Source organism: Carassius auratus, chromosome 22, assembly GCF_003368295.1.
Source record: "Carassius auratus strain Wakin chromosome 22, ASM336829v1, whole genome shotgun sequence".
Taxonomy (NCBI): domain Eukaryota; kingdom Metazoa; phylum Chordata; class Actinopteri; order Cypriniformes; family Cyprinidae; genus Carassius; species Carassius auratus.
Genome location: NC_039264.1, coordinates 33,302,950 through 33,328,875, shown reverse-complemented (window position 1 = coordinate 33,328,875; position 25,926 = coordinate 33,302,950). Strand labels below are relative to the sequence as shown.

General features: G+C 38.9%; 1 protein-coding gene and 1 long non-coding RNA gene across 2 annotated transcripts; one reads left to right on the top strand and one right to left on the bottom strand.

Moving 5' to 3' along the window:
• Positions 1-229: 229 nt before the first annotated feature.
• On the bottom strand, positions 230-4,312 carry LOC113040451 (uncharacterized). Its single transcript, XM_026198799.1, has 4 exons — positions 4,209-4,312; positions 3,706-4,020; positions 1,135-1,434; positions 230-407 (listed from the first exon to the last, which is right to left on the bottom strand). Exons 1-4 carry the CDS (start codon positions 4,294-4,296, stop codon positions 325-327), a joined length of 786 nt encoding a protein of 261 aa, XP_026054584.1. The 5' UTR covers positions 4,297-4,312; the 3' UTR covers positions 230-324.
• On the top strand, positions 2,405-17,423 carry LOC113040474 (uncharacterized). The gene is made up of 3 exons (XR_003275253.1): positions 2,405-2,415; positions 3,780-3,785; positions 17,328-17,423. It is a non-coding gene; the product is annotated as an uncharacterized LOC113040474 (long non-coding RNA).
• Positions 17,424-25,926: the final 8,503 nt, after the last annotated feature.

Below are 25,926 nucleotides of genomic sequence, written 5' to 3'. Positions count from 1 at the left end.
TGGCATATGTCATCTTTCATCAAGGAATACATAATAAGTTTAATTTAACATTTTTTATTTAAATACATTTTTTTTTTTTTTATTAATTTATACAGCACTTTTCCAGACCTTAAAGCACTTTACAAATCAAACATGAACACAACTACAACAACAGAGAAATACAATAAACCCATTTCATTACACCAGATACACAAAATAATGTTCTTTTTAGCAGCATCATATGACCCCTTTAAGTTCTTTTTGATCAATATATATTATTTGTACATTTTGTACAATCATTTATATGTAATAAGTTAAGCACACAACCAGCTGCTGCAGCCATGATCAGCAGGACAACAATAAAATCAAAAATACTGCCAATTTAACAGAAGCACTTGCTCTTGCAGCACCTGAAGATGAGTCTGAACCTAGAGAAGACAGAAAGCCATTATTACTAGAGATCAAATGAAAATCAACTCCGCCAATAATTTCATTAAAAAGTTGTATGATATCGATAAATGGTGCCGTTTAAATCTGTGCATAAGAGTTTTGTTCATTGTACATTCACTGACTCACAAATGCTCTGGTTAAAAACTACAAAGTCTGTATCTAAGAGTTCTTGAAGAAAGAAACTAAGGCACACCTTAATCAAATACTTGAGCTATTTGAGATGCTTTCCTATGGCAGATGCATTCTAGAATGACAGCAGGTACAGCAAGTACATCTGCTAAATTATCATTCCATTTCAATGACTGACACAGTGCAACGTCACTGTTTTCATTTACTGATACATAAATAAGAAATCGATTAATTCAGAAACTTTTTTTTTAATTTTTTTTTTGCATGTGTAGTAAACCTTGTTGACTAATGTTATTTTATGAAGGACCCATTATGCCCTTTTTCAAAGTCTTGATAGTGTATTTAGGGTCTAGAAGTATAGGTTTTAATCCCTAAATGTTCAAAAGCTTATTTTTCATGCTTTGAAAAACGCAGTGTGCTCTGATTGGACGGCAGGACCAGTGTTTTGTGATTGGTCAATCGTTTTGTTTGGAAAAATATAATGCATAATTCTCAACAATTACGATTTGTCAGCCTGAGTGCCACTTCTACAATAAACACAGCATATAATGTTGAGTTTAAAACAAAATGACTCACCACTGACAGTAACATTGAAGATCCTCTCACTGTTGCGGCTGATCATCAGTAGTTTATATTCTCCAGAGTCTGTGGTTCTGATGTTTGTGATGGTGAGATCAGCCGTGTGACTGTCCAGCTTCAGTCTTTCTCTGAATATCTCTTTACACTCAACATCTATACAGATATTACTTTGGTTATAAATTATTTCTGCTATGTGAATGCTATTAAAATACCATCTAATTCTGTCTTGTTGGGTCATTTTAACACTAGTGTGTAGAGCGACTGAATCTCCCTCCATCACTGACAGACCAAATGCATCTGAAAAAGAAACGAACAGCTCATTAAAAGCGATTATTTTGAGTACAGCCGTAAAAATTGTCACAGTTGCACTCAGTTTTGTTTGATTTGCCATTTTGCTCAGCTGATTTGTCACTAATCAGTGATCACCTCGCTTTTATATTTAAGGGGATAGTTCACCCAATAATTCATATTTTGTCATTAAATACATGTCGTTTCAAACTCGTAAGACCTTCGTTCATCATTGGAACACAAATTAAGATATTTTTGATTGAATCTGAGCGCTGTCTGACTCGCCCATAGACAGCAACTCAACTGGAATATCCCCAAGTCCAGAAACATAGCAAGGAGATCTGTAAAATAATCCATGTAACATCAGTGGTTCAACTGCAGTTATACAAATAAACAAGAATACTTTTTGTGCGAAAAAAAAAAAGTTTATTCAACAATTTGTCTCCTCCTCATCACTGGATGATCCACTGGATGTAAACAGCGTATGCTGTTCTGTGACAGCTGTGTTACGCCGGATCTGTTTCCTATGTTGTTGTGATTTGATCTGAACGTAAACAGCGTGTCCGTGTGATGCAGCTCAAGTTGACCTTTATTGTTATTCCACTACATTTGTGGACATGCAGTGATTATGGGGGGAAAGCTGATCCTCCGGTACCATCTTGTTGATGGTAGGAGCTGGAAGAGACTGTGGGAGGGATGGGTAAGGTCCTTCACAATACTGTTGGCTTTGCTCGAGCGTTGTGTGAAGAAAATGTCTAGAATGGAGGGGAGAGGGATTATCTTTGCAGCTGTGTTCATTGTCCGCTGGAGGGTCTTTTGGTTTGCTGCACTACAGTGCCCATACCAGACAGTAATGCAGCTGGTCAGCATGCTCTCAATGGTTCCCCTGTAGAATGTAGTGAGGATGGGTGGGGGAGACTTGCTCTTTTCAGCTGGCGGGGAAAGTGTAGGTGCTGTTGTGCCTCATTGGAGAGTGACATGGTTTTGGTGGTCCAGGAGAGATCCTCTGTGATGTGCACCCCCAGGTATTTAGTGCTGCTGAGTTTCTCCACAGTCGGATTGTCGATGGTCAGTGGGGGGTTGTCAACAGAGTTTCTTCCGTAGTCCATCACAACCTTCTTTGTCTTATTCACATTACACCTGTTGTTAGTGCCACACCATTCAACCAGCTGTGCCACTTCCTTTTATCTGTTGCTGATGAGACCTACCACAGTTGTGTCATCCGCAAACTTGATGATGTGGGTCAGCAGCGTGAAGAGCAGCGGGCTGAGCACACAGCCTTGTGGGGCACCTGTGCTCAGTGTGGTAGTGCTCGAGGTGTTGTGGCCAACACAGACTGACTGAGGTCTTCTAACTAGAAAGTCCAGGATCCAAGTACAGAGGAAGGTATTTAGGCCTAACAAGTTAAGTTCATTAATGAGCTGTTGTGGGATTATTGTGTTGAATGCTGATGGGTAAGAGCCAGGTGGAGGGTGGAGGAAATTGCATCGTAAAGCGGTTTGGACTGTATGCAAACTGGATCAGATTGAGTGTGTTGGGGAGTCTGGTTTTGACGTTATGCATGACTAACCTCTCAATGCACTTCATCAAGATTGGAATCAGGGCTATGGGACGGTAGTTGATTAGATAGGACACAGGCGATTTCTTCGGTAACGGTATGATTGTTGTGGCTCAGTGAGGTGAAGATATCTGTTAGGACATCTGTCGGCTGTGCAGCACAGTCTCTCAGTACAAGGCCAGGTATGTTGTCAGGACCTGCAGCCTTGCGTGGGTTAGTCCTGGATAGGGAATTCCTTACATCGGCTGGAGACAGAGCACCTGGTCGTTGGGAGGCATTGGCAGTTTTTTTGCAGGTGCGTCATTTTGCATGTCAAACCGTGAATAAAGATCAGATTCCATCAAAAATATATGAATTTGTGTTCTAAGATGAACAAAGGTGTTACAGGTTTGGAAGGACATGAGGGTGAGTATTTAATGGCAATTAAATGACATTTACAATTACATTTTTTAAATCGTTGCTGCATGACTAAAATACAGAGGAAAAGGGTGGAAGTGCCCTTTGCCAAAAATGTGTGTAACTTTCACACCCATTAGCTGCTGGGCTTGATCAGCCAGTTTGAGGCATACCAAAAATAAAATAATAATAATATAAACTTGTTTCCTCAGTAAGAGAAGGAGTACAAGAGTTAATATTGGTCATTTACTTTTCATGTGTATTAATGGAAATATATATATATATATTCTTAATCTGCAATATAAATTTTACTAAATATCACTCACCAGTGACAGTAACACTGAAGCTCCTAATGATGCTGAATCTGCCGTTGTTGATCTGTAGTTTATAAAGTCCAGAGTCTGTGGTTATACAGTTTGTGATGGTCAAAGATCCATGCACAAATTTCAGTCTGTCTCTGAATCTCTCTTTACACTGATCATCTGTACAGATCTTACTCCGATCTCCAGTGATTTCAGCGATGTGAGAGTCGTTAAAATACCACATCATCATATCATTTGGGTGGTTTATTACACCAGGATCTAAACTGACAGATTCTCTCTCGTTTTTCTTCATTTTGTCTAGCAGAGTAGCAGGAATGGCTGAAATACAAACCAACATCTGTCAAAACTAACAGCTTACCAAAGGATATGATTTCTTTTCAAATCAAACTGAACAGTTTAATGACTCAGACCTGAATACTGGATACTGAATATCACCACAATAAATATATATTATGTTATTAAAACACAAATAACTCTGAATTTTATTCATTAATTTAATGACTTACCACTGACAGAAACACCAAAGATTATTTCACTGTTATGACTGTTGATTAGTAGTTTATAAAGTCCAGAGTCTGTGAGTGTGGTGTTCATGATGGTCAGAGATCCAGTCTGATGATCCAGCTTCAGTCTGTCTCTGAATCTCTCATCACACTGAACATCTGTACAGATCTTACTCTGATCTCCAGTGATTTCAGCTATACGATCGACATGAAAATACCATCTCATTCTTTCTTGTTTGGATGTGTTAAGTCCAGTGTCTAGAGTGACTGCATCTCCCTCCATCACTAACACTGACACTACATCTGGACCAACAGATGCAACTGAAGAAGAAATAACAGATTGTAAGAAGAAATATGTCTCAAAAATATAATACATGCATGTTTCCACAAACATTCATCTTAAAACGCCACTAGTTTTATATGATACATATATGTGTCTAAAAATATAACAATATATAATCATGCACTCGTAGCTAATTAAAACAGAAAAAAATATCGCATGTCTGTCTAGTGTACAGTGACTAAATCTGATACAAAAATCAAACGGCATAACATCACTTTTTCTTTCTTTCTTTTTTTTTTATATATGCTACTATAAAGCATATGTCTTACCTGGCACGAAGAATGTACACAATATGATGCACAAAATAAAGACCTTCATTTTGAATTAATGCAGATTCTGTGGAAATAAAAAGTATTTTTTATTAAGTCACACCTCACTGGCAGTCCACCCTGAGTGAAGAAAGTAAATTCTGTCCCGGTAACATAATAAAAAAAAAAAAAAAAAAAAAAAAAAAAAAACCCGACGAACGTGTCTGTGTAGCGTGGGATGTGTGACGTCACTTGTCAAGTGAAAGTAGCCTAAGGCTAACGAAAGTTGTCAGAAAATAAATACAACGCAAATGAGGCAGAGTCCTTCAATGTAACGTATTTTGTCAAAAGTTTTTTTATGTAACATATGGGAACAGAAAATAAAATACACTAACCTTTTGAATAATAAGATCTCAGTCAAGAAAACTTTATTCTTGTTTTCTTTTCTGCAATTGATGCTTCATTGACATTTCTGTAGCCTATTAATTATTTGAATGCATTTATTTATTTCAATTAAAATAAAATGTGACAAACTAAAAAAAAATAATAATAATAATAAAAACAGAAAAACGTTTTCACCACATCATGGCATGATTGTACCATCACTATCATTTTGTTTCTTCTTATTGACATTTATAGCAACGATTTCGGCAATTTTATCAATTAAGTCAGTGTTGGAATGCTTAAGACAATATGTGCACACATTAAACTATACAGTTTTCACTTGTAACCTTTAGGTAAATGAAAGTATTGAATGATTAGTAAGAACCCAGTTCAGACAGGTTTTCATCGATTCATTTAATTTGATTATAAATCTATTCTGTGTAAGAGGGAAGTCAGACTGTGTCTGTGAGGTTCATAACCGCAGCACAGGAAGAAGCCCTTCACCAACAAAATAAACACAGATGAAACAAAACAGTCGCTGAAGCACAATATATTTGTCCACCTACTGTAACAGATCAAATCAGATTTCTGATGAAAACCGACCGCAGCAGCTTTCAGTTTGACTCAGATGTTGAGCTGCTCGTGCCATACCTCAGTTAAGACCTGAGATAATATCAGAAGATCTTCGTCATTTGCAACAACTGAATGATCATAAAACATTTTAATATCCATAAGACTTAAAACATCCTAAAGTCAAGTTGTGTAACACAATGTAGCTAGTTACACTATCTACTTTAATGTATCTAACACAGTCAGAAAACTGGCATTCACTGAAATCATATCAAAATGTTTTTAATTTTACTACTATCAAATACAGTTAAAGCCTTAGTAAGAGCCAGAAGAACATTTATATATTATATTTATAATCAAAACACATTCACAGTGTGCATGTGTGTGTGAACTAGGAGGGCCAAACTCTGTCGAGGGAGGATTCACATCTGATTGATTTTTATCAGCAGATAGTCAAAATTATTACATCAGTTTTCACTGAACAACTGAAGGCAATGCTTCAGACACTTAGTTTGTTCTGTTTGTGTAGTTGGCATCTGATTGGTAAGTTGCAAACACATTTTTATGGCCTAGTTTCTTGCTGTTTTACAGTAATAACGCCTCTGCTGCTGTTTTCAGTGAGTCTGTTTTAATGAGACAAATACAAAAATATGAGACTATTGAAAATGTCAATTGACTAAGTGACTTGTCCTGCAAATGCACATATTTATATTACTCTAAAGACCAAAATGACTGGTTCACATTGTCTGTTCATGTATATATGTATCACATATATCTTTGGCGTCTCTGATCGTATTCTTATACAGACAACATCTGATTTCACGCTTTATAAACCATCTGGAGCCTTAATCTGTGATTAAACATGTTCTTCAGGTGTGTTTAGTGAGACAGTGTCAGTGATGGAGGGAGATACTGTCACTCTAAACACTGATCTTACTGAAATACATGAAGACGATGACATAATGTGGAATGTTGTAGCTGAACACACTCTGATAGCTGAAATCAACAGAGATCATGCAATCTTCTACACATATAATGGTCCTGATGAGAGATTCAGAGACAGACTGAAGCTGGACAGACAGACTGGATCTCTGACCATCACAGACATCACAACTCAACACGCTGGAGACTATGAAGTAAAGATAAGTGGAGATAAACTGTCATCAAAAACATTCAGCGTTTCAGTTTATGGTGAGTAGAAATCATTTGTTCAAGCGATCAAGTTCTTGTTTTATTAAAGGGATATTTGGGGCTTAGCTTATTCAACTGTGTTGGTGGTTTTAAATTGATTAACACAAACACTGAGCTTAATGTCTACAGAAGTATGAATATTCCTTTAACTACATATTGAAATGTTTAATCATTTTACAGTTTTAGATGACATGCTCTCACCGACCGTCAACACACTAAACTGAATATAACACTGTTGTTTACATTTATTCATATTTCTGTTCGTTACCTTGTTTCCCAGCTCCTCCGCCCACTCCTGACATTTCCAGAGACTGTTCATCATCATCATCATCATCATCATCATCATCATCATCATCATCATCATCATCATCATCTCCATCGCAGAAGAATTGTTCATTGTTGTGTTCAGTGGTGAATGTGGGTCATGTGACTCTCTCCTGGTACAAAGGAAACAGTTTATTGTCCAGCATCAGTGTGTCTGATCTCAGCATCAGTCTCTCTCTACCTCTGGAGGTGGAATATCAGGAGAAAAACAGCTACAGCTGTGTGATCAACAATCCCATCACAAACCAGACCACACATCTCAACATCACCCAGGTCTGTCAGCCATGTTCAGGTATGCTAGTGTTAATTTTATTGGTAATTAAGCTGATCTATCAAGTTATACAGTGCTGTTGTTTCATATTTTATCTGGTCGGGCAAATAGATTCAATCACTCTAATGGCTCATTTCACTCATTACAGATCAGGGTGTGCCTTTATTTTACACATCGCTGATTTCTGCTGCTGCTGGATCTCTGTTGATTTTAGCTACAGTCATGATGTGCTGCCTCCGCAGGAAATGTAGAAAAACAGGTCAGCAGAACATGCAAATAATCTATACAAATATTTATATTTTTTAAGACTGAAATTTGTATATAATATTGTAACCTTTGTTTTAACACATGTTCATTATAGTTAATGCAGTCCGGACACAAGAGGAAGAAAGAACTGAATCAGCATTGTTTAATCCAACAACACGAAAAAAAGTAATAACATAAAATATCTTTTTTTTTTTATTTAACAGTAGCTGGCACTGTGATGAAACTGCTCATGTACTGTCAGGCCATGCTTGATAATAGTGGTGGGCGATACCGCAAAATTTGGTATCGATCCGATACCAAATACAAATAGGGTCAGTTTTTGCCGATACCGATACCAATACGATACTTTTTACTTAAAATTCTCCCTTTTTTTCTGGTTTTAAAAGCAAATGAAATAAAGTGCACACAATTATTACTGAAGAACAAACAAAGAACAAATATACCTGTTACATTCCCTGAGCCCCCCTTCTGGACTTCAATGTGCTTTCAGCTTTGCTCGCTCTGTTCGCTGCTCCTCGGCGCGTTGTGTCAGTGAGTCACGTGACGACACAACAACGAATCACAACAGAGCAGCAAGAGGGGAGGAGTAGCAAAGTGGGCCAGGATGTGAAAACAGCGTTTGTTCAGGATTGTAGAGGTAGAAGACACGAGCAAAGTATAATGAACGTAGATGAGAGATATTTAAATTAAAATATCGATTCATTTACAATTGTATCGATCCGATACCAATACCAGTGTTAGCATCGATACTATCGATATTTAGATTGATCCGCCCACCCCTACTTGATAACACACACCAGGTTTGGTCTGAATCCAAAATGCTAACCCCCAAACCAACCCCGCACCTTACCTTAACCAGTGAAATTGACTGAATGTCTTTGCGAAAGGAGACCCCACTCCATTTTGGTGGTTCTGCCCACTTTAGGAGTTCACGCCCCATTTTGGAGATCTCCGGTCTGCAGTTATACCCACTTTAAATTTTCTGTGGTTAATGTTGAGACTGCCCTCTATCTGTGTGCCAAATTTCATAACCTTCCCCACAAGCTGTTCTATGGGCTGCCACAGACTTCATGAATGAAAAAAAATTATTGTTATTCTAAAATATCCAAACCAGAGCTTTATACAATTAGTTTGTCAGAAAGTATGACACAAAGCTCTGTTCACCATGTGACCTGTCTGGTCTTGAGCTGCAGCTGCTCTGTGGTTCATGATTATGTGAGGGGAAATGCAGCTTTAGCAGCCATTGGTTGATTTGTAGACGTGCTGCAAGAACAAATATCTTTGGTGTTGCTTTTGTGTAAACAGTGCAGTGGTTGCCATGACCAACCTTCAGAGATAAAATTTACCTTTTTGTTGATTTAACTGCTTAAAAAGTCATGTGATGAATGAGACTGATATAATTTCCTTTTGTTCCTCTGTTCAGTAATAGTAGTTCTTAATTGCTGTCACATCAGCAGATTCCTGACTGAGTTTGTGTTTCCTTTGCAGAAATCAAAGGAGGGGCCGGTATATGAAAATATCCCCAAAAAATGTTGATAAAAGTAGCCTTCTGTATCTAGCGGAAATGATAGAGGTCATGCAAGTCTGTGCATCACAACTTTGGATTTCTTCAAATATTCTCTGGATGTCTATATTTGTTTTTTAAACCCATATGCACATATTGTTAATATAACTGGTTAAAGTGATGTTGCTCTGTATTAGTGTAATTTAATGATGTGCAAACAGCATCCAGAAACTTAAATAAACGTTCTGTGTTCTCATCATCTGGAAATGTATCTAGCGTTCATTATTAAATATAGATCCCACCCTTCACCTGCTCATTGTCTATGAAATACTGCTGTCTCTCTCTCGCTCGTTTTTTGTTTGTTTGTTTGTTTTCAATCTTTCATTCTTTCTGTCTTTTGCTCTCGCTCTCTTTCTTTACACTCATAATACAATGTATATTTTTGGCAAATGTAATACAGTACAAGCAAATCATCACTCTCTATTGCCTCAAGCAGAAAACTATTAAAATCATAAGGCTAGTTTTATCTGATAGAGTGTGCTATAAATGGATGTTCTCACAGAGGAACTGCTTGGAGTGATGATATTGAATTCTGTGCTACCTCCCATTGCCTGTTCGAATAAAATAATAAACTCAGTTAAATTTAGATTACATAAAAATGTCATACTGATATCTTATTTTATCAGCTATGCATTCACAAACTCAGTCACTGTGAAAGTCGTGACATTTGCCAAGTAGAGTAACCCATACACGTTATTGATGCTCTGCATTTAACACATCCAAGTGCACACACAGCAGTTAGAAGTGAACACACATCTGGAGCACATCAGCCATGGGTATTGAGGGTGGAAGAGGGCACTGTTCATTCGCTCCCCCTCACCTACAACTCCTGCCAGCACCAAGACTCGAACCTGAAATTTTCAGATAGCTAATCCAACTCTCTTACCATTAGGCCACAGCTGCCCCTAACCTACGCTGGGAAACTAACCTGGGCACACTCTCAGACTAAGTCACTGACCAATAGAAACACATTGAAATAACTGACTACAAATATTCAACTTTATTAACCATCAATCCGAAAATAAAACAATACAGAAAAAGCTACAAAATAATAAATCAAAAAACAAAACAAAAATAATAATAATAATAATAATAAAAAAAATAAAAATAAAAAAAAATAATAATAATAATAATAATAAACTCATTTTTTTATGAGCCCGGACCCAGTGTTTCTCTCTGTCTCCACCAGAGGCAGAAATTTCCCATTCTCCCGGACTCATTTACCCCAAATTCAACACACCTGGTCACACACTCAAGCAGCTATTGTCCATTGTCACGGACTATATATTCTTGTCTCACACACCACTCTACCTGACTGAATTAATTGTTACTTGTGAACTGTGATTTGTATTTCTAGTTGTATGTGACGTGGTTTACCAGTTTTCGAGTTTGATCCTGTATTGTTTTGCCTTGTTGACTTTTTTATTTCAGTTTATTAAAAGTGCTTTCCTGCATTTGGACCCAGACCCTGTTTTTTCCACGGTGCCCTCTTCGCTGTGTCATGACAGAATTCAGCCAGCAAACATGGGTCCGTGGATTCCCTCGAGGGGGCGGTGTCCGCTCAGAAAGCCACAGAGGCTGCGGTGTCCACTCGAGATTCCACTGAGGTGGTGGTGGCCGCTCAGAAATCTCCAGAGGTGGCCTTGTCTGATCACGATTCCACCGAGGGGGCGGTGTCCACTCAGAAAGCCACAGAGGCTTCGGTGTCTGCTCATGATTCCATCGAGGTGGCAGTGGCTGCTCAGAAAGCTCCAGAGGTGGTGGTGTCTGATCACGATTCCTCCAAAGGTTGTGGTGGCCACTCACGATTCCACCAAGGCAGCGGTGGCCGCTCAGAAAGCTCCAGAGGTGGTGGTACCTGATCACGATTCCACCAAGGCAGCGGTGGCCGCTCAGAAAGCTCCAGAGGTGGTGGTGTCTGCTCACGATTTCCCAGAGGAAGCAGTGACTGCTCGCGATCCTGGTTCTGCCCTGGGTCCCCATCCCGCCGACTCTGCCTCAGTCCCCAGGTCCCCCACTGGCACACGGACCTGGACCCCCATTCCATTTTTTTTTTTTCAAATTCAAGTCCACTGACATCAATCTACTCTCCTCTCTGGATTGTCGGACAAAATAGCAGATTCGCCATTATGGATGGTCAGATCAAGTGTCAACCACCCATTAAAAATACTCCCTTACAGTTACTGCTATCTCAAAAAATATATACGCTTGCTTGTAGGTTTAAATATAGAATAAACCTGTTCTGCTGACCCCTCTCTTCTGAGCTGCTCTCTGAGGGACTGTTTACTTCAGTCACATTCATCATGAAACTTGCTAATCAGTACGTTATTAGGAAAGGCGACTTGTAAAGATTCATTAAAAAACCTTATACTCACTTCTTAGGTGAAGCTGGATCATGAATAAACATAGACACATTTATGTAGATTGGGGGCACATTCTTTTCAAAAACAAACTCAATCCACTGCGTCTTCAGTGGCTCAGATGTCAGGAGTAAATTATGTTGTCATGAGTCGGGTTTGAGTTTCTCCCCTCCTCTCTCTCTCTCTCCTGTCATTACTGCCACTTTAGCTCAGCTGTTCGCTATTGCAATCAGCGCTCGAGCTGATTATCTACACACCTGTTCCTTCTCTATTCTAATTCTCACTGCTATTTCCCTTGGCCGTTCCCTCTGCTTTCTGCCAGATTATTATATAAACTAATGTGTTACTCAGCATCTCATTCCAAGCTATCCTCTCCATACTGATAGTCAGTTTTGTCTCAGTCTTTGTCTCATTTGTGCTGTATAATCGGTGCTTGCCTTACCTGTTCTGTGTCCATCCCTCTTGCTGCCAGAGCTCACCTGGTTACCCGCCATCTACAGTGCTGAGTCTGCTGGTGTGGATCTGCTCACCGTAATCCCTCTGACAAGCATTGCATTCATTCTCCCTTTATGGACCATTTCTGTTCTGCCAGCTGTACTCAGTCAGAATCATCTGGCCACCATGGACCCAGCGAAGGAGATGCCTATTGATTCTGCTGTGGAGATGCAGAGAGCTTCATTGGGCAGACATGAGACACGAGGCTGTCTGGGAGTCTGGCGCTGTGTGCTGAGAGGTTTGAGCTCTTCAAGGAGGAGAAGGCCAAGGTATTTGATCAATGTTTATGGATGAAGCTGCTCCATTTCCTGAGTCTATGCAGGTGAGCAGGATACTGATCTCTCCTGCAGAACGCGGCACATCCTGTATGCATCCTGTAGCTCTGTATGTACTGTGGTCATTCCTCGTCGCCATTTGCCCTTCTAAAAGACAGTGCTCTCCAGTAGGTCGGGGAATACTGGCGAGCTCCACATCCTTCTCCCCCTCTGGATGTTCCCAATGGTACTTAGCTGGCCTGGTTCATCTGTTTCCTGTACAGCTCTCATTGACTATGGTGCTGAAAGAAATTTTTATTGAAGAGACTTGGGCGCTGGAGAGGAACATTCCATTAATTGAACTCAAGTGCTCCTCCACTATTATGGCTCTAGATGGCAGTGTTCTGTCAAGAGTTCATTGAGCCACCATTCTGGTGAGTCTCACCATCTTGGGCAATCATCTAGAGACAATTTCTCTTCTAGTTTTTCACTCTCCAGTTGTTTTAGGCCATCCCTGGCTTGTGCAGCATAATCCTCCGATTAATTGGGTCGAGGGACCATTTTGTCTTGGAATTTATTATGTCATGTTAAGTGTCTGGTCTCTGCTGTCACTGTTGTCTCTTCTCTATCTGTGTTTTAGGAGGAGCCTGGTGACTTGTCAGGGTTTCCAGAGGAGTACCACAATTTGCAGGCTTTGTTCAGTCGTTCCCTGGTGGCTTCTCTCCCTCCTCATTGACTGTAGCTTCTTCCTGGTAACCCCCCCCCCACCCCCGCAGGCGATTATACTCATTAGATGCTTGAGAAGTCCCTCGCTGCAGACACCATTGTCCTGTCCTCTTTTCCAGCTGGCGCGGGTTTCTTCTTCATCAAAAAGAAGGATGGTTCCTTGCACTCCTGCATAGATTATCGTGGGTTGAACGACATAACTGTTAAGAACCGGTATTCCATACCACTTATATCGTCAGCATTCAAGATTTAGCAGGGAGCCAAGGTTTCACGTAGTTAGATCTTCGTAACGCTTATCACCTTGTGTGCATTAAAGAGGGCAACGAATGGAAGACTGCGTTCAATACGCCCTTATGGCACTTTGAATATCGGGTTTTACCGTTCGGACTGGTTAACGCCCCGGCCATGTTTCAAGCCCTCATTTTGAGGGACATATTTTGGTTTTTGTGTATCTGGATGCCATTCTAATTTTTCCCCCATCTCTTGACGTGCACGTTCAGAATGTTCAAAGAGTGTTGCAACGCCTCTTAGAGAATCTCCTCTTTGTAAAGGCTGAGAAGTGCACGTTTCAAATCAGATCAGTCACGTTTTTTGGAGCTCAGTTTTTTCTGCTGAAGGAATCAGTATGGATCCAGCTATGGTTTGTGCAGTCATTGAATGGCCGGTCCCTGAGCCTCGTACCGCACTCCAACATTTTTTTGGGGGTCGCAAATTTTTATAGATGATTCATCTCTAATTTCAGTCAGGTTGCCGCCCCAGACTGCTCTCACCTCTACTAAGTCCGGTTTTGTCTGGCCAGAGTCTGCCCAAGGGGCATTCAATTACCTTAAGAGATTATTCACCTCTGCATCCATTCTTATCACACCGGACCCCAGAGATACTACTGTGGAGGTGGATGCCTCTGACGTGGCCGTTGGTGAGGTGCTTTCGCAACGTTCACTGCTCGATGAAAAGGTTCATACATATGCATTCTTCCCTCAACGCCTCTTGCCGGCCGAGCGTAATTATTATAAGTAACCGAGAACTTCTAGCCATTCGCTTGGCTCTTGGTGAGTGGCGTCAATGGCTGGAGGGGTCTTGTGAACCTTTTGTTGTCTGGACTGATCACAGGAATCTCGAATACATTCCCCTTTGCTAAGAGACTAAACACTCATCAGACTCGTTGGGCTCTTTTTTGGGGGGTGTTTCGGTTTTCGATTTCTAATTTCTAATAAATTGCTTGTTTTACATCCAAGAACAAAACACCTCAATCACTTAGGAGTCATTCTTGTCTACATCTGCTCCAGCGATGAAACAATGGTGGACTGATAACAGCTCACTCACAGCGGGTGTAAGGTAATACACCAGTCCAGTCTGTGCTGAAACACTGTTGTCAATCAAACTATCATGGGCAGGGCCTGTTTTTGTGATGTTTTAGGGTGGTTGTGTATGCACACTCCCAACACACATTTCAATTCAAACAACTTGTAAAAGCTCATGTAGCCTCCAGGGACCCCTTTAAATTAGCTAATTGTCCAGCATTTACCACACCTTTTCAATAACTGATTATATTAACTCAAAAAGAATGAGTTACACAAGACTAGCCTATTAGTTTACAGCATGCTTTGCTTTAGATTCTGCAATGAGAGTAGAATGCATTTGAATGCATTTTTGCACATGATTAATATTAATATTGTGCAAAAGAGATAAGGTAATACAGAGAGTACCAGGTAAATCTGCTACCTTGTTTGTGTCAGTGCTCTGTGAAGAGCATCAAAGATCTCTATTTACAATGTGTTTATGTAGCGTTGAGCAATGTAGCCGATCACAGACATGTTTGTCCCACTCCAGAAGCCTTATACTGTATGTTTTGTTTGGTAAAAAAAACAACAACAACAACAAGTCGTCTGATACACAATTCCTGTTGACAGCAAGTCTTATCTGGTACACAAAATTAGCATTTTGTCTGGTACCTAAAATTGTTTTAACAATGTCAGGCAAGAAGTTGACTGAGCAAGACCAGAGAGGAACAGAAGCAGGAGACGAAGCAATGACAATAATAAAAAAGGTGCAGGGTTTGAGTAATACAGCTGCATACATGTTTCAATGCTCAGACTTTGTCTGACCAGCACAAATCCAACGAGTGTTATTATATATTTATTATCATTACAATTATACAAACATAGTTTGTGTTCTCTTCCAAATGGCTCTTCTTATGATTTCATGTGCATGTCATGTCTAATGTCCCAGGCATAATTCATGTCACCAGATTTTCCTCCAAAATGATGCCAGTTGTGTCTCCACTACTGCATGTAGTAAAGTCCAAGCACTCTTTGGCAAAAATTGATCCCTGCATATGAAGGTGTAGTCGATTTGTTCCTATACTACCACATGCCTGAGCTTGCCATTGGTCAAAAAGAGGACAAATCTCAAATGAAACCGGTACATCAGTCATATAAGCTTATAAGATATGTTATACATATCCATTCATTAGATTACACATTGTATAAAAAATTGTGATTTGTTCGTACAAGGTATCATTACATGCTTGGCCTGTGTGTTCATTGTCTTTACAGTATGTCAGCATTTGTGTGTAGTGATCTGTTCTGTGAGTAGTATGTGCACCTATATACTGTAGAAATCACACTAATAACTGCAGCCACACGAAGGAGAACAGAAGTAACATGCACTGTACTCCTGTTATAGGACCTGAAGACGGACCTGAACCTGTAATGATAAATACAGACATCATTATTACTGGAGAGCAGCTGATAGCTTTGACTGATATTTACACCTTGTGATATAGATTCAACTGATAAATGGTGCCATCTGGTGGGTTTGCAAGTCAAAACAGAACACAACACTTTCATTTTCTGTGTTTGTGTGTGTGTGTGTTTATTAAGTGTTAGTGTTTTGTGTTCATCCTTTTGTGTTGGAATGCAAAAGCACTGGTATAAATATCCTTTCCATCTCATTTTTTATTTATTTTTTTCTTGTAGAATCTCACTGTAAAAAAACAAAATCTATTCACCAATCGCAACGCTGAACATCTTTGGAACGCAGTGTTGTCTGATGTTGATCTGTTGTTTATAAAGCCCTGAATCTGAGGTCCTGACATGACTGATAGTGAAGACCACATGCATTCCAGAGATGTTGATTGTTGCGATAGGTTGTAACATGTTTGAATCTGACATACTTACCAGTCATACTTTTCTTAATCGTATCTGCATGAATGGAATGCATTAAAATGCTTCTTTGGAAATCTGCTAATGTCTCACACTTTCACAGCACTTTACTGTTTTAGATTATTTTGCTCCATTATCCCAGAAGTGCATATGATTAGCAGTTTGTTTCTTCTCTGGATTATCAAACAGATGATGTGTCCGTGATGGAGGGAGATACTGTCACTCTACACACTCAATTTATGTTTATATTCAGAATCTAGCCCTTTATTATGTGGTATTAATGTCTTTTAGTCACTGGACCCGCTCATTTCAACAGTACAGCCCATTTCTGAGGTGGTCAATTATTTAACAATAACCTATTTCAGAATGAGATGGTAAAATGTAATATATTATATTTTGTAAGATATCAAACATGAACATCCCTGTGCTACATTTTGTGGTTTATTCAGAACATATCAAACAAGAGTGAATTTTTAGAAATATGTGCTATGTGTGTAGAAAGTACAGAGGAAATGGCTGTAACCAAAAAAAAAAAAAAAAAAAAAAAATACATATATATATATATATATATTCCATTATCTGCAGGGCTTGATCAGCCTCCTTGAGGCATACAAAAAATGCAGTAATATGAGCTACAAATTCCTGGAAATAAAAGTGTGACCAAAAAAAAAAAAAAAAAAAAAAGATAAAAAGTGTTACCTTAGTATCATGGAGAATGTGTAAACATTGTTCATTTACTTATACTGCATGAAGGTGATAAATATTATCTACATTTTACCGTAATAGTTGGTAAAAGCAACTGCAAAATACTGAACTGTCTTCTATACTGTAAAAGAAAACACACTGTTTGACTAAATATTACTCACCAGAGACAGTAACATTGAAGCTCCTAATGATGGTGAATCCTCTGCTCATGATCTGAAGTTCATAAAGTCCAGAGTCTGTGGTCCTTGAGTTTAAGATGGTCAGAGATCCATTCTGATGATCCAGCTTCAGTCTGTCTCCGAATCTCTCATCACACTGATCAACTGAACAGATCTTACTCTGATCTCCAGAGATTTCAGTGATGTGAATGTTAAAATACCACTTCAGCATATTATCTGGGTTTATTATTACACCAGGATCTAGACTGAAAGATTCTCCCATTTCCTTCATTTTATCAAGTTCAGCAGAAACGGCTGTAATGCAAACCAACATGAGACCCTGTCTGTCAAGACTAATTATATAGTTTTAAACTGAACTGGATTCATTTACAGGTGCTGGTAAAGGAGCCATGAATGTCACTGCAATAATTACTAATGAAGAGATTTAAACACAACATTCACTAAATGACTCACCTAGAACAGTAACATTGAATATTATTTCAGTGTTTCGGCTGTTGATCTCTAGTTTATAAACACCAGAGTCAGTGTTTGTGATGTTCATGATGATCAGAGATCCAGTCTGATGATCCAGCTTCAGTCTGTCTCTGAATCTCTCATCACCATCTTTACACTGAACATCTGTACAGGTCTTATTGAGATCTCCATTGATTTGAGCGATGCGAGTGTCAATGAAATACCATTTTATTCTTTCTTGCTGGTATTTAAGTCCAGTGCATAGACAGACTGAATCACCCTCCATCACTGACACTGACACTACATCTGGACCAACAGATGCAACTGAAGAAGAAATAACAGACTGTTAGTAGAGAACCGTCTCAAATGCAGTACATGACACATGAAAAATAAAATATAATAAGAGCATCGCTGATTTAAACATTCACTCATTACACAAACATTCATGAGTCTCACAGATGATGATCTCACAGATTATACAAACCACATCTTGATTCATATATTACTTTTTATATGTGTGTATTCAGTCATGATTGCTATAAGCTATATTTGAGTGTTGTTAATTACAACTATATTAATTTGTTTACTTAAAAATTAAAAATTAAACCAACCATAGTTTTTATCTCCACACAAAACATATCAACATATAAAACTAAACCAGCAACTATTTAAAACAGTTAAAAAGAATGCATTTCTGTCCAGTGTTAAGTGAGTTAATCCTACACACATGAAACGGTATCATATCGCCATTGCTTTATTTTTATAGGCTGCTATTAAAGAAAGTGTTATAAATAGATGTCTTACCAGGCACGGATAATGCACATAATATGATGCACGAAATAAAGACCTTCATTTTGAATGAATGCAGACTCTGTGTAAATACAAAGTGTTCTGTCATTATAAGGTAAATTCACACCGCGGTGACAGACGCAGACCAACACCGAGATCCGACCGAGTGCAGTGCGTAGATTCTCAGGTGTTCCGTTTCTCAGACGGGGGCGGAGCCACACTTTCCCACTTTGCCCACGGTGCATTCTTCAACAGTAAACTGTGCATGTATAGGCAAGGGTTAGAACACAAGAACGTCTCTCAAATGCTTGTTAATATATTCTGCAATTTAAGAGAAAAATATAAGGCAGAAGCAGATATGTATAGTTTTATTTGCAATTTAATGCAAAAAAAAAAAAAAAAATGAATGTGAGCTCAGTACACTTTTACTAAAAAAAAAAAAAAGAAAAGAAAAAAAAAATAACACTCATTTTTACATTCTGGCATTTATGTCTACTGTTGACTTCCGGTGTTTTTCACATATTTGAATCACTATCCGCATGTCTCATCCTCGAGTATGCAATGTTGGAGAACAATAATTTGGGAGTTTCGAGAAGCTGATTGAGCAATAAAGCTATAGTGAGCCACTTTAGTAAAATACCTGGAGGTGAGGAATAGGCTAATACAAAAAAAAAAAAAAAAAAAAAACAAACAAACAAACAAACAAACAAAAAAAATATATTGTCAAATTCACTTAGTATTATTTGATCTAATACACAAATATCTCAATTACAGTTACAGTAATTAGAAATTATACTCACTTGTGTTTTAGGCACTAAAACTCTCCTCTACATTAAAGTCAAACACTTTTTTCTATTGAGATTATGTAGATTGCTGTGCCACCCCTGATTGGTTGCTGGCCCCTTCCTGGCCACCCCTATAAAAACATCCTCAGAATGCATTGTCTGTGCAGTGTGTGAAAACTTACCTTGTCAAGTGAAAGTGAAAGTAAGGTTACTCGTTAAAGTTAGCTCGAAGGCAAATAACAAATGTTGTGTCAAAACAATGGAGCAAGCCCTTCAATATGAAAACTGTATTCTAATGAATGTTTCTTCTATATTTTAAGTAGCTAAATATTACAAACTAAATAACAATGTTCATTACAAAAGATTGATAGGTGCTGTTTGTTGTTTTCGCCACATGATGGCGCGATCGAAGCCGGTGTAAAATACACCTGGGACTGCTAATGCCAAACATTGCAGCAGAACAACATGATGGTAGAATTACTATTTGTGAAATTATTTTGATACTGCATGCTCTTTTTATGAAGGTATAAAAGGTGTGGTTATATTTATTTCAGAACCGTTACAGCTGCTCACCTGCAGGAAATGAGGCCCAGACCCAGGTTTGCTATTTATTCTGTGATTGTTTTATAGTGTGAGCAGCACAAAACACATGGAGCCTCATTTATAAATTGTTTGTACACACATATGTGATTTTAGAGTATGTGTGCGCTTAAATGGTTAGTTCACCCAAAAATGAGAATTCTGTCATCAATTACCCAACCTCGTGTCGTTCTAAACCTGTATGACCTCTGTTCATTTTTGGATCACAAATTAAGATATTTTTTATGAATTCTGAGAGCTCTCTGAACCTCACATAGACAGAAAGGATCCTCACACTAACTAGGTCCAGAAACATTTTACTAAGATAAGAGAATAGGCTACTTTTTGGGTGGGAAAATTTGTCTCCTGCAGTGTGTGCTTTGATTGATTTGCTGGGCCAATGTCTGCTGTGATTGGTTAGCTGGGCCAGTGTGTGTTGTGATTGGTTAGCTGGGCCAGTGTGTGTTGTGATTGGTTAGGTGGGTCGGTGTGTGTTGTGGTTGGTCAGCTGGGCCAGTGTGTGTTGTGATTGGTTAGCTGGGCCAGTGTGTGCTGTGATTTGTTAGCTGGGCCAGTGTGTGTTGTGATTGGTTAGCTGGGCCAGTGTGTGTTGTAATTAGTTAGCTGGGCCAGTGTGTGTTGTGATTGGTCAGGTGGGTCAGTGTGTGTTGTGGTTGGTCAGCTGGGCCAGTGTGTGTTGTGATAGGTTAGCTGGGCCAGTGTGTGCTGTGATTTGTTAGCTGGGCCAGTGTGTGTTGTGATAGGTTAGCTGGGCCAGTGTGTGTTGTAATTAGTTAGCTGGGCCAGTGTGTGTTGTGATAGGTTAGGTGGGTCAGTGTATGTTGTGGTTGGTCAGTGTGTGGTGTGATTGCTTAGCTGGGTCAGTGTGTGGTGTGACTGGTTTGTTGGGCTAGTGTGTGTTGTGATTGGTTAGCTGGGCGTGTGTGTGTGTTGTGATTGGTTAGCTGGGACAATGTGTGCTGTGATTGGTTAGCTCGTCTAGTGTGGGATTGGTTAGCTGGGTCGGTGTGTTGTGATTGGTTCGCTGGGCCAGTATGTGCTGTAATTGGTTAGGTGGGTCAGGGTGTGTTGTGATTGGTTAGCTGGGTCAGTGTCTGTTGTGATTGGTTAGCTAGGCCAGTGTGTGTTGTGATTGGTTAGCTGGGCCAGTGTGTGTTGTGATTGGTTAGCTGGGCCAGTGTGTATTGTGATTGGTTAGCTGGACCAGTGTGTGTTGTGATTGGTTAGTTGAGCCAGTGTGTGTTGTGATAGGTTAGGTGGGTCAGTCTGTGTTGTGGTTGGTCATTTTGTGTTGTGATTGGTTAGCTGGGCCAGTCTGAGTTGTGATTGGTTAGCTGGGCCAGTGTGTGATGTGGTTGGTCAGTGTGTGTTGTGATTGGTTAGCTGGGCCAATGTGTGTTGTGATTGGTTAGCTGGGCCAGTGTGTGTTGTGATAGGTTAGCTGAGTCAGTGTGTTCGGATTGGTTAAGTGGGCCAGTGTGTGTTCTGATTGCTTAGCTTGGCCAGTGTGCTGTGATTGGTTAGCTGGGCCAGTGTGTGTTGTGATTGGTTAGCTGGATTAGTGTGTGTTGTAATTGGTTAGCTGGGCCAGTGTGTGTTTTGATAGGTTAGGTGAGTCAGTGCGTGTTGTGGTTGGTCACTATGTGTTTTGATTAGTCAGCTGGGCAAGTGTGTGCTGTGATTGGTTAGCTGGACCAGTGTGTGTTGTGATTGGTTAGCTGGGGCCAGTGTGTGTTGTGATTGGTCAGCTGGGCCAGTGTGTGTTGTGATTGGTTAGTGTAAATATTGCGTCAAAACCAAATTAATTTGAGAGTGATTTAAACCCTAGCCTGTCTCTGACATAGTGATAATACTCATGTGATTGTTCTGTGCAGGAGAAAAGTCATACTGTGACTCTAAGCTTAATAACCACAGCACAGGAAGAAGCCCTTCACCAACAAACTATACACAGATGAAACTGAACAATCACTGTGTTGCACAAGAACTTTGACCCCCTAACAGATCAAATCAAATCATTTCTGAAGAAAACTGACCACAGCATGTTTCAGTTTGACTCAGAAACTCAGCTGCATGTGTCACAGCTCAGTAAGATTGGCAATGTGAGATGATCTTTACCTTTTACAACAACTGAATTCTTATAAAACACTTTAATATTCATAAGGTGTCAATATCGAAAGATCATGAAATACAGGTCGACTAATCCAATATTCACATGATTTATTAGTGTGTGTGATTATTATTGTTTATTAGTACTTATAAAGCACATACTGTATTAATGCATTATCTTATCTCATATCTAATCTTAATCTTAATCTTATCTCATATCTAAACTTAACAAATACATTGCAAACTACTATTACTGTTACTATTGAGACAAAAGTCATAGTTAATAGTTATTGGTGAGAATTGGTCCCCAAACTAACATGTGATCATACAGACTATCGCACCACAGATCAGAGAGTCTTTGTGTGTGTGTGTGTGTGTGTGTGTGTGTGAACTAGGAGGGCCAAATTCTGTTGTGGGTAAATTCACATCAGATTGATATTTATCAGCAGATATTCTTATTATAACTTCAGAATGTTCACTGAACAATGGAAGAAAATGTTTCAAACACTTGGTTTGTTCAGTTTGTGCAGTTGGTGTCTGATTGGTAAGTTACAAATATATTTTTATGCCCTGATTTAATTTCTTCCTGTTTCACAGTAATAACGCCTCTGCTACTGTTTTCAGTGAACCTGTTTTAATGAGCCAAACACCAAGATATGAAACATGCTAATTTATTTTATATTAATTTAAAATAATAGAAAAATAAATGTATCTGCATTAGAGCATTAATCTGTGATTAAACATGTTCTTCAGGTGTGTTTAGTGAGTCAGTGTCAGTGATGGAGGGAGATACTGTCACTCTAAACACTGATCTTACTGAAATACATGAAGACGATGACATACTGTGGAATGTTGTAGCTGAACACACTCTGATCGCTGAAATCAACAGAGCTGCTGGAATCTTCTACACATATAATGGTACTGACGAGAGATTCAGAGACAGACTGAAGCTGGACAATCAAACTGGATCTCTGACCATCACAAACATCACAACTCAACACGCTGGAGACTATGAAGTAAAGATAAGTGGAGCTAAACTGACATCAAAAACATTCAATGTTTCTGTCTATGGTGAGTAAAGATAATTTATTCAAACACTAACATATTCTTGTTCAATTAAAAGAATAAAAGCTTAAAAAAGCTTAAAAGCTTATTTGACTGCATTTGTAGCATATTAAAACATACACACAAACAATTCGGAGTCATCCCTTTTTTAATGGACATTACAGTGAGGCACTCAGTTAAAGTGAGTGGGGGACTGAAAACAGTGTAAACCTCCATTATCAGCATTTCAATGGATAACCCAGATTTTAGCTTTTTACGGAGCCCCTAATTTTCATTGTGGTGGAAAAAAATCAGAGAATATTTGGGGTGGGAGGAAAAAATATCCCTCACAAAGGTTGCGTTCTCTCGTAAAGACCATTTCATTCCCTCGCAAAACTTTTTTGTTCTCTCACAAACATATTTTCATTCCCTCACAAAGCCAGATGAGCTTGTACAAACACTTCCTGTTACTATACAGCTTGTAGTGGTTCATACAGCTCCATAAGTTCACAATGGAGCAGTTCATAGAGTTTTATTTTGAACTTAGAACTTGCTTATAAAGGTACAGCTTTGGGACATACTGAAACGCTTAATGTAAAACATCTGATGGCTAAATTCATAGTCTATGCCGCATTATGGAGCTGTATGAACCACTTCAAGCTGTAAAGTAAACAGGAAGTGTTTACCGAGCTCAACTGGTTTTGTAAGATAATGCAAATATCTTTGCGAGAGAATGCAAAGGTTTTGTGAGAGATCGCAAAAAATAATAAAAAATATATTTTTCCACCCACCCCAAATTTTTTCACTCACTCTGATTTTTTCCACCACAATGACCCTTTAGGGGCGCCGTAGCTTTTCTTCTAGACAATTGGAAATACTTTTTTTGTGGTAATTAACAGCACCACAAATTACAAATTTCCACATCTCTGTTAATTCTCTTGTTTCCTAGCTCATCTGCTTATTCCTGACATTACCAGAGACTGTTCTTCATCCTCATCACAGCAGAATTGTTCATTGTTGTGTTCGGTGGTGAATGTGAGTCATGTGACTCTCTCCTGGTACAAAGGAAACAGTTTATTGTCCAGCATCAGTGTGTCTGATCTCAGCATCAGTCTCTCTCTACCTCTGGAGGTGGAATATCAGGAGAAAAACAGCTACAGCTGTGTGATCAACAATCCCATCAGAAACCAGACCACACATCTGGACATCAGCAAACTCTGTCACACATGTTCAGGTTTGTTGGTGTTGATATTTTTGTGATTAAACTGATCTCTCGGTTATACATTGTTGATGTTTCAGTGTTTCTTGTAGATCCGATGAACATATTCACTCACATTAATGGTAAATTGTGTCCATTACAGATCAGGGTTTACCTATAGTTTACACAGCGCTGATTTCTACGGCCGCTGGATCTCTGTTGATTGTAGCTGCAGTCGTGATGTGTTTCATCTGCCGGAAATATAGAAAAACAGGTCAGCAGAACAAGCAATATGTCTGTACAAATATTTATCTTTTTCAAAACATACATTTTGATACAGTATTTAAACTGTTAATACAGTCCAGACACAAGTGGAAGACAGAACCGAACCATCATTGTTTAAACCAACTAAAGGAAAAATGGTAAGATTGTGAAAAGTCAATTTCTTTGTATCTCTTTATCAGTTGGTGGCACTGTGCTGAAACTGTTCGTGTTCCTTTAGGTCATGCTCGGAATAGCACACACCAATTCTGGTTGGAATCTGCTAATGCAATGCGGAGATATAGCCTCATGTTTATGTTAGCTCAAACTTTGCCAAATTTGTTACAGCGATGTAACCAAAAAATGGTTTGGCCTATCAAAAATCTTTTTTTGCATACCGGTCTGAATATGATCTGAGCATATTTTGTTGAAAATCTGACAAAAGGGTCTAGGAAGAGTTTGAAAAAGGAACACATGAGGGCTATTTTTGGCCCGTTGGTGGTGCTAGAGAGTTTGAGTCAAATACTCCAAATTTATTTGATTAATGTTGAGACTTATATTAATATATCTAATATAATGAGTCTTATATTTGTGCGCCAAATTTCCCACAACTTTCCCACAAGATTTTCTATGGGCTGACTTCATGAGCGGAGAAGGAAGAGGAAAACAAAATGGCGACAATACGTGCCTACACACCTTTAGTGCTTGGTCCCTGAATAAACTGGCTTTTTATTCTCAAATAACCCATACAATGTCAGTTTTATAAGATTAGTTTTGCATTGAAAAGAGAGTTGAACATAGAGTTGTTAAGAAATGTGACTTGTGCTGAAGTCTGCTCTCGAGCTGCATCTGCTCTGCGGTTCATGATTCTCTGAAGTGAAATAACACTTTAGCAGTCATTGGTCACAAACAACTATCTTTGGTCCTGAGAAAGACTGTCATTCTCAGTGCATTGGCTGACCAACCATCAGAAATAATCTGTAATCAGTTTGATGATTTAACTAGTTAACAAGTCATGTGATAAACGAGATTGATATCATTTCCTCTTGCTGCTACGTGTTAACGTCTGTTCTGTAGTAGAAGTTTTTCTAAACAAAACAGCAGATTAAACTTTGCAGAGAAACCTAAGTTTGTCACATCAGCAGAATTCTGATTGTGTTTGTGTTTCCTTGCAGAAACCAATGGAGCAGCCTGTGTATGAAAATGTCCCCGCAAGAAGATGATTAACTATTTACTGGAATTATTAGTGTCATGCATCACACCTTTTCTTTTTCACATTTATTCTCCGGCTGGATGTCTATATTTATTTATTCTTTTCCAACCACATGAACATACATTGTTCAAATATCGTTTCAAATGTTGCTTTTCTCTGTTTTAGTTTAACGGTGCACAAATGGCATACAGAAACTCAACTTAAATGTTACATCGTCTCATCTTAAG

Excerpts from the sequence above, each read along its gene's own strand:
- LOC113040451 (XM_026198799.1), bottom strand. The coding sequence starts at position 4,296 with ATGAACACCACACTCACAGACTCTGGACTTTATAAACTACTAATCAAC. Across the intron at positions 1,435-3,705 it reads CTTCAGTGTTACTGTCACTG|ATGCATTTGGTCTGTCAGTG; the intron begins GTGAGTGATATT and ends TTTCTTTTTCAG. Across the intron at positions 408-1,134 it reads CTTCAATGTTACTGTCAGTG|GTTCAGACTCATCTTCAGGT; the intron begins GTGAGTCATTTT and ends TGTCTTCTCTAG.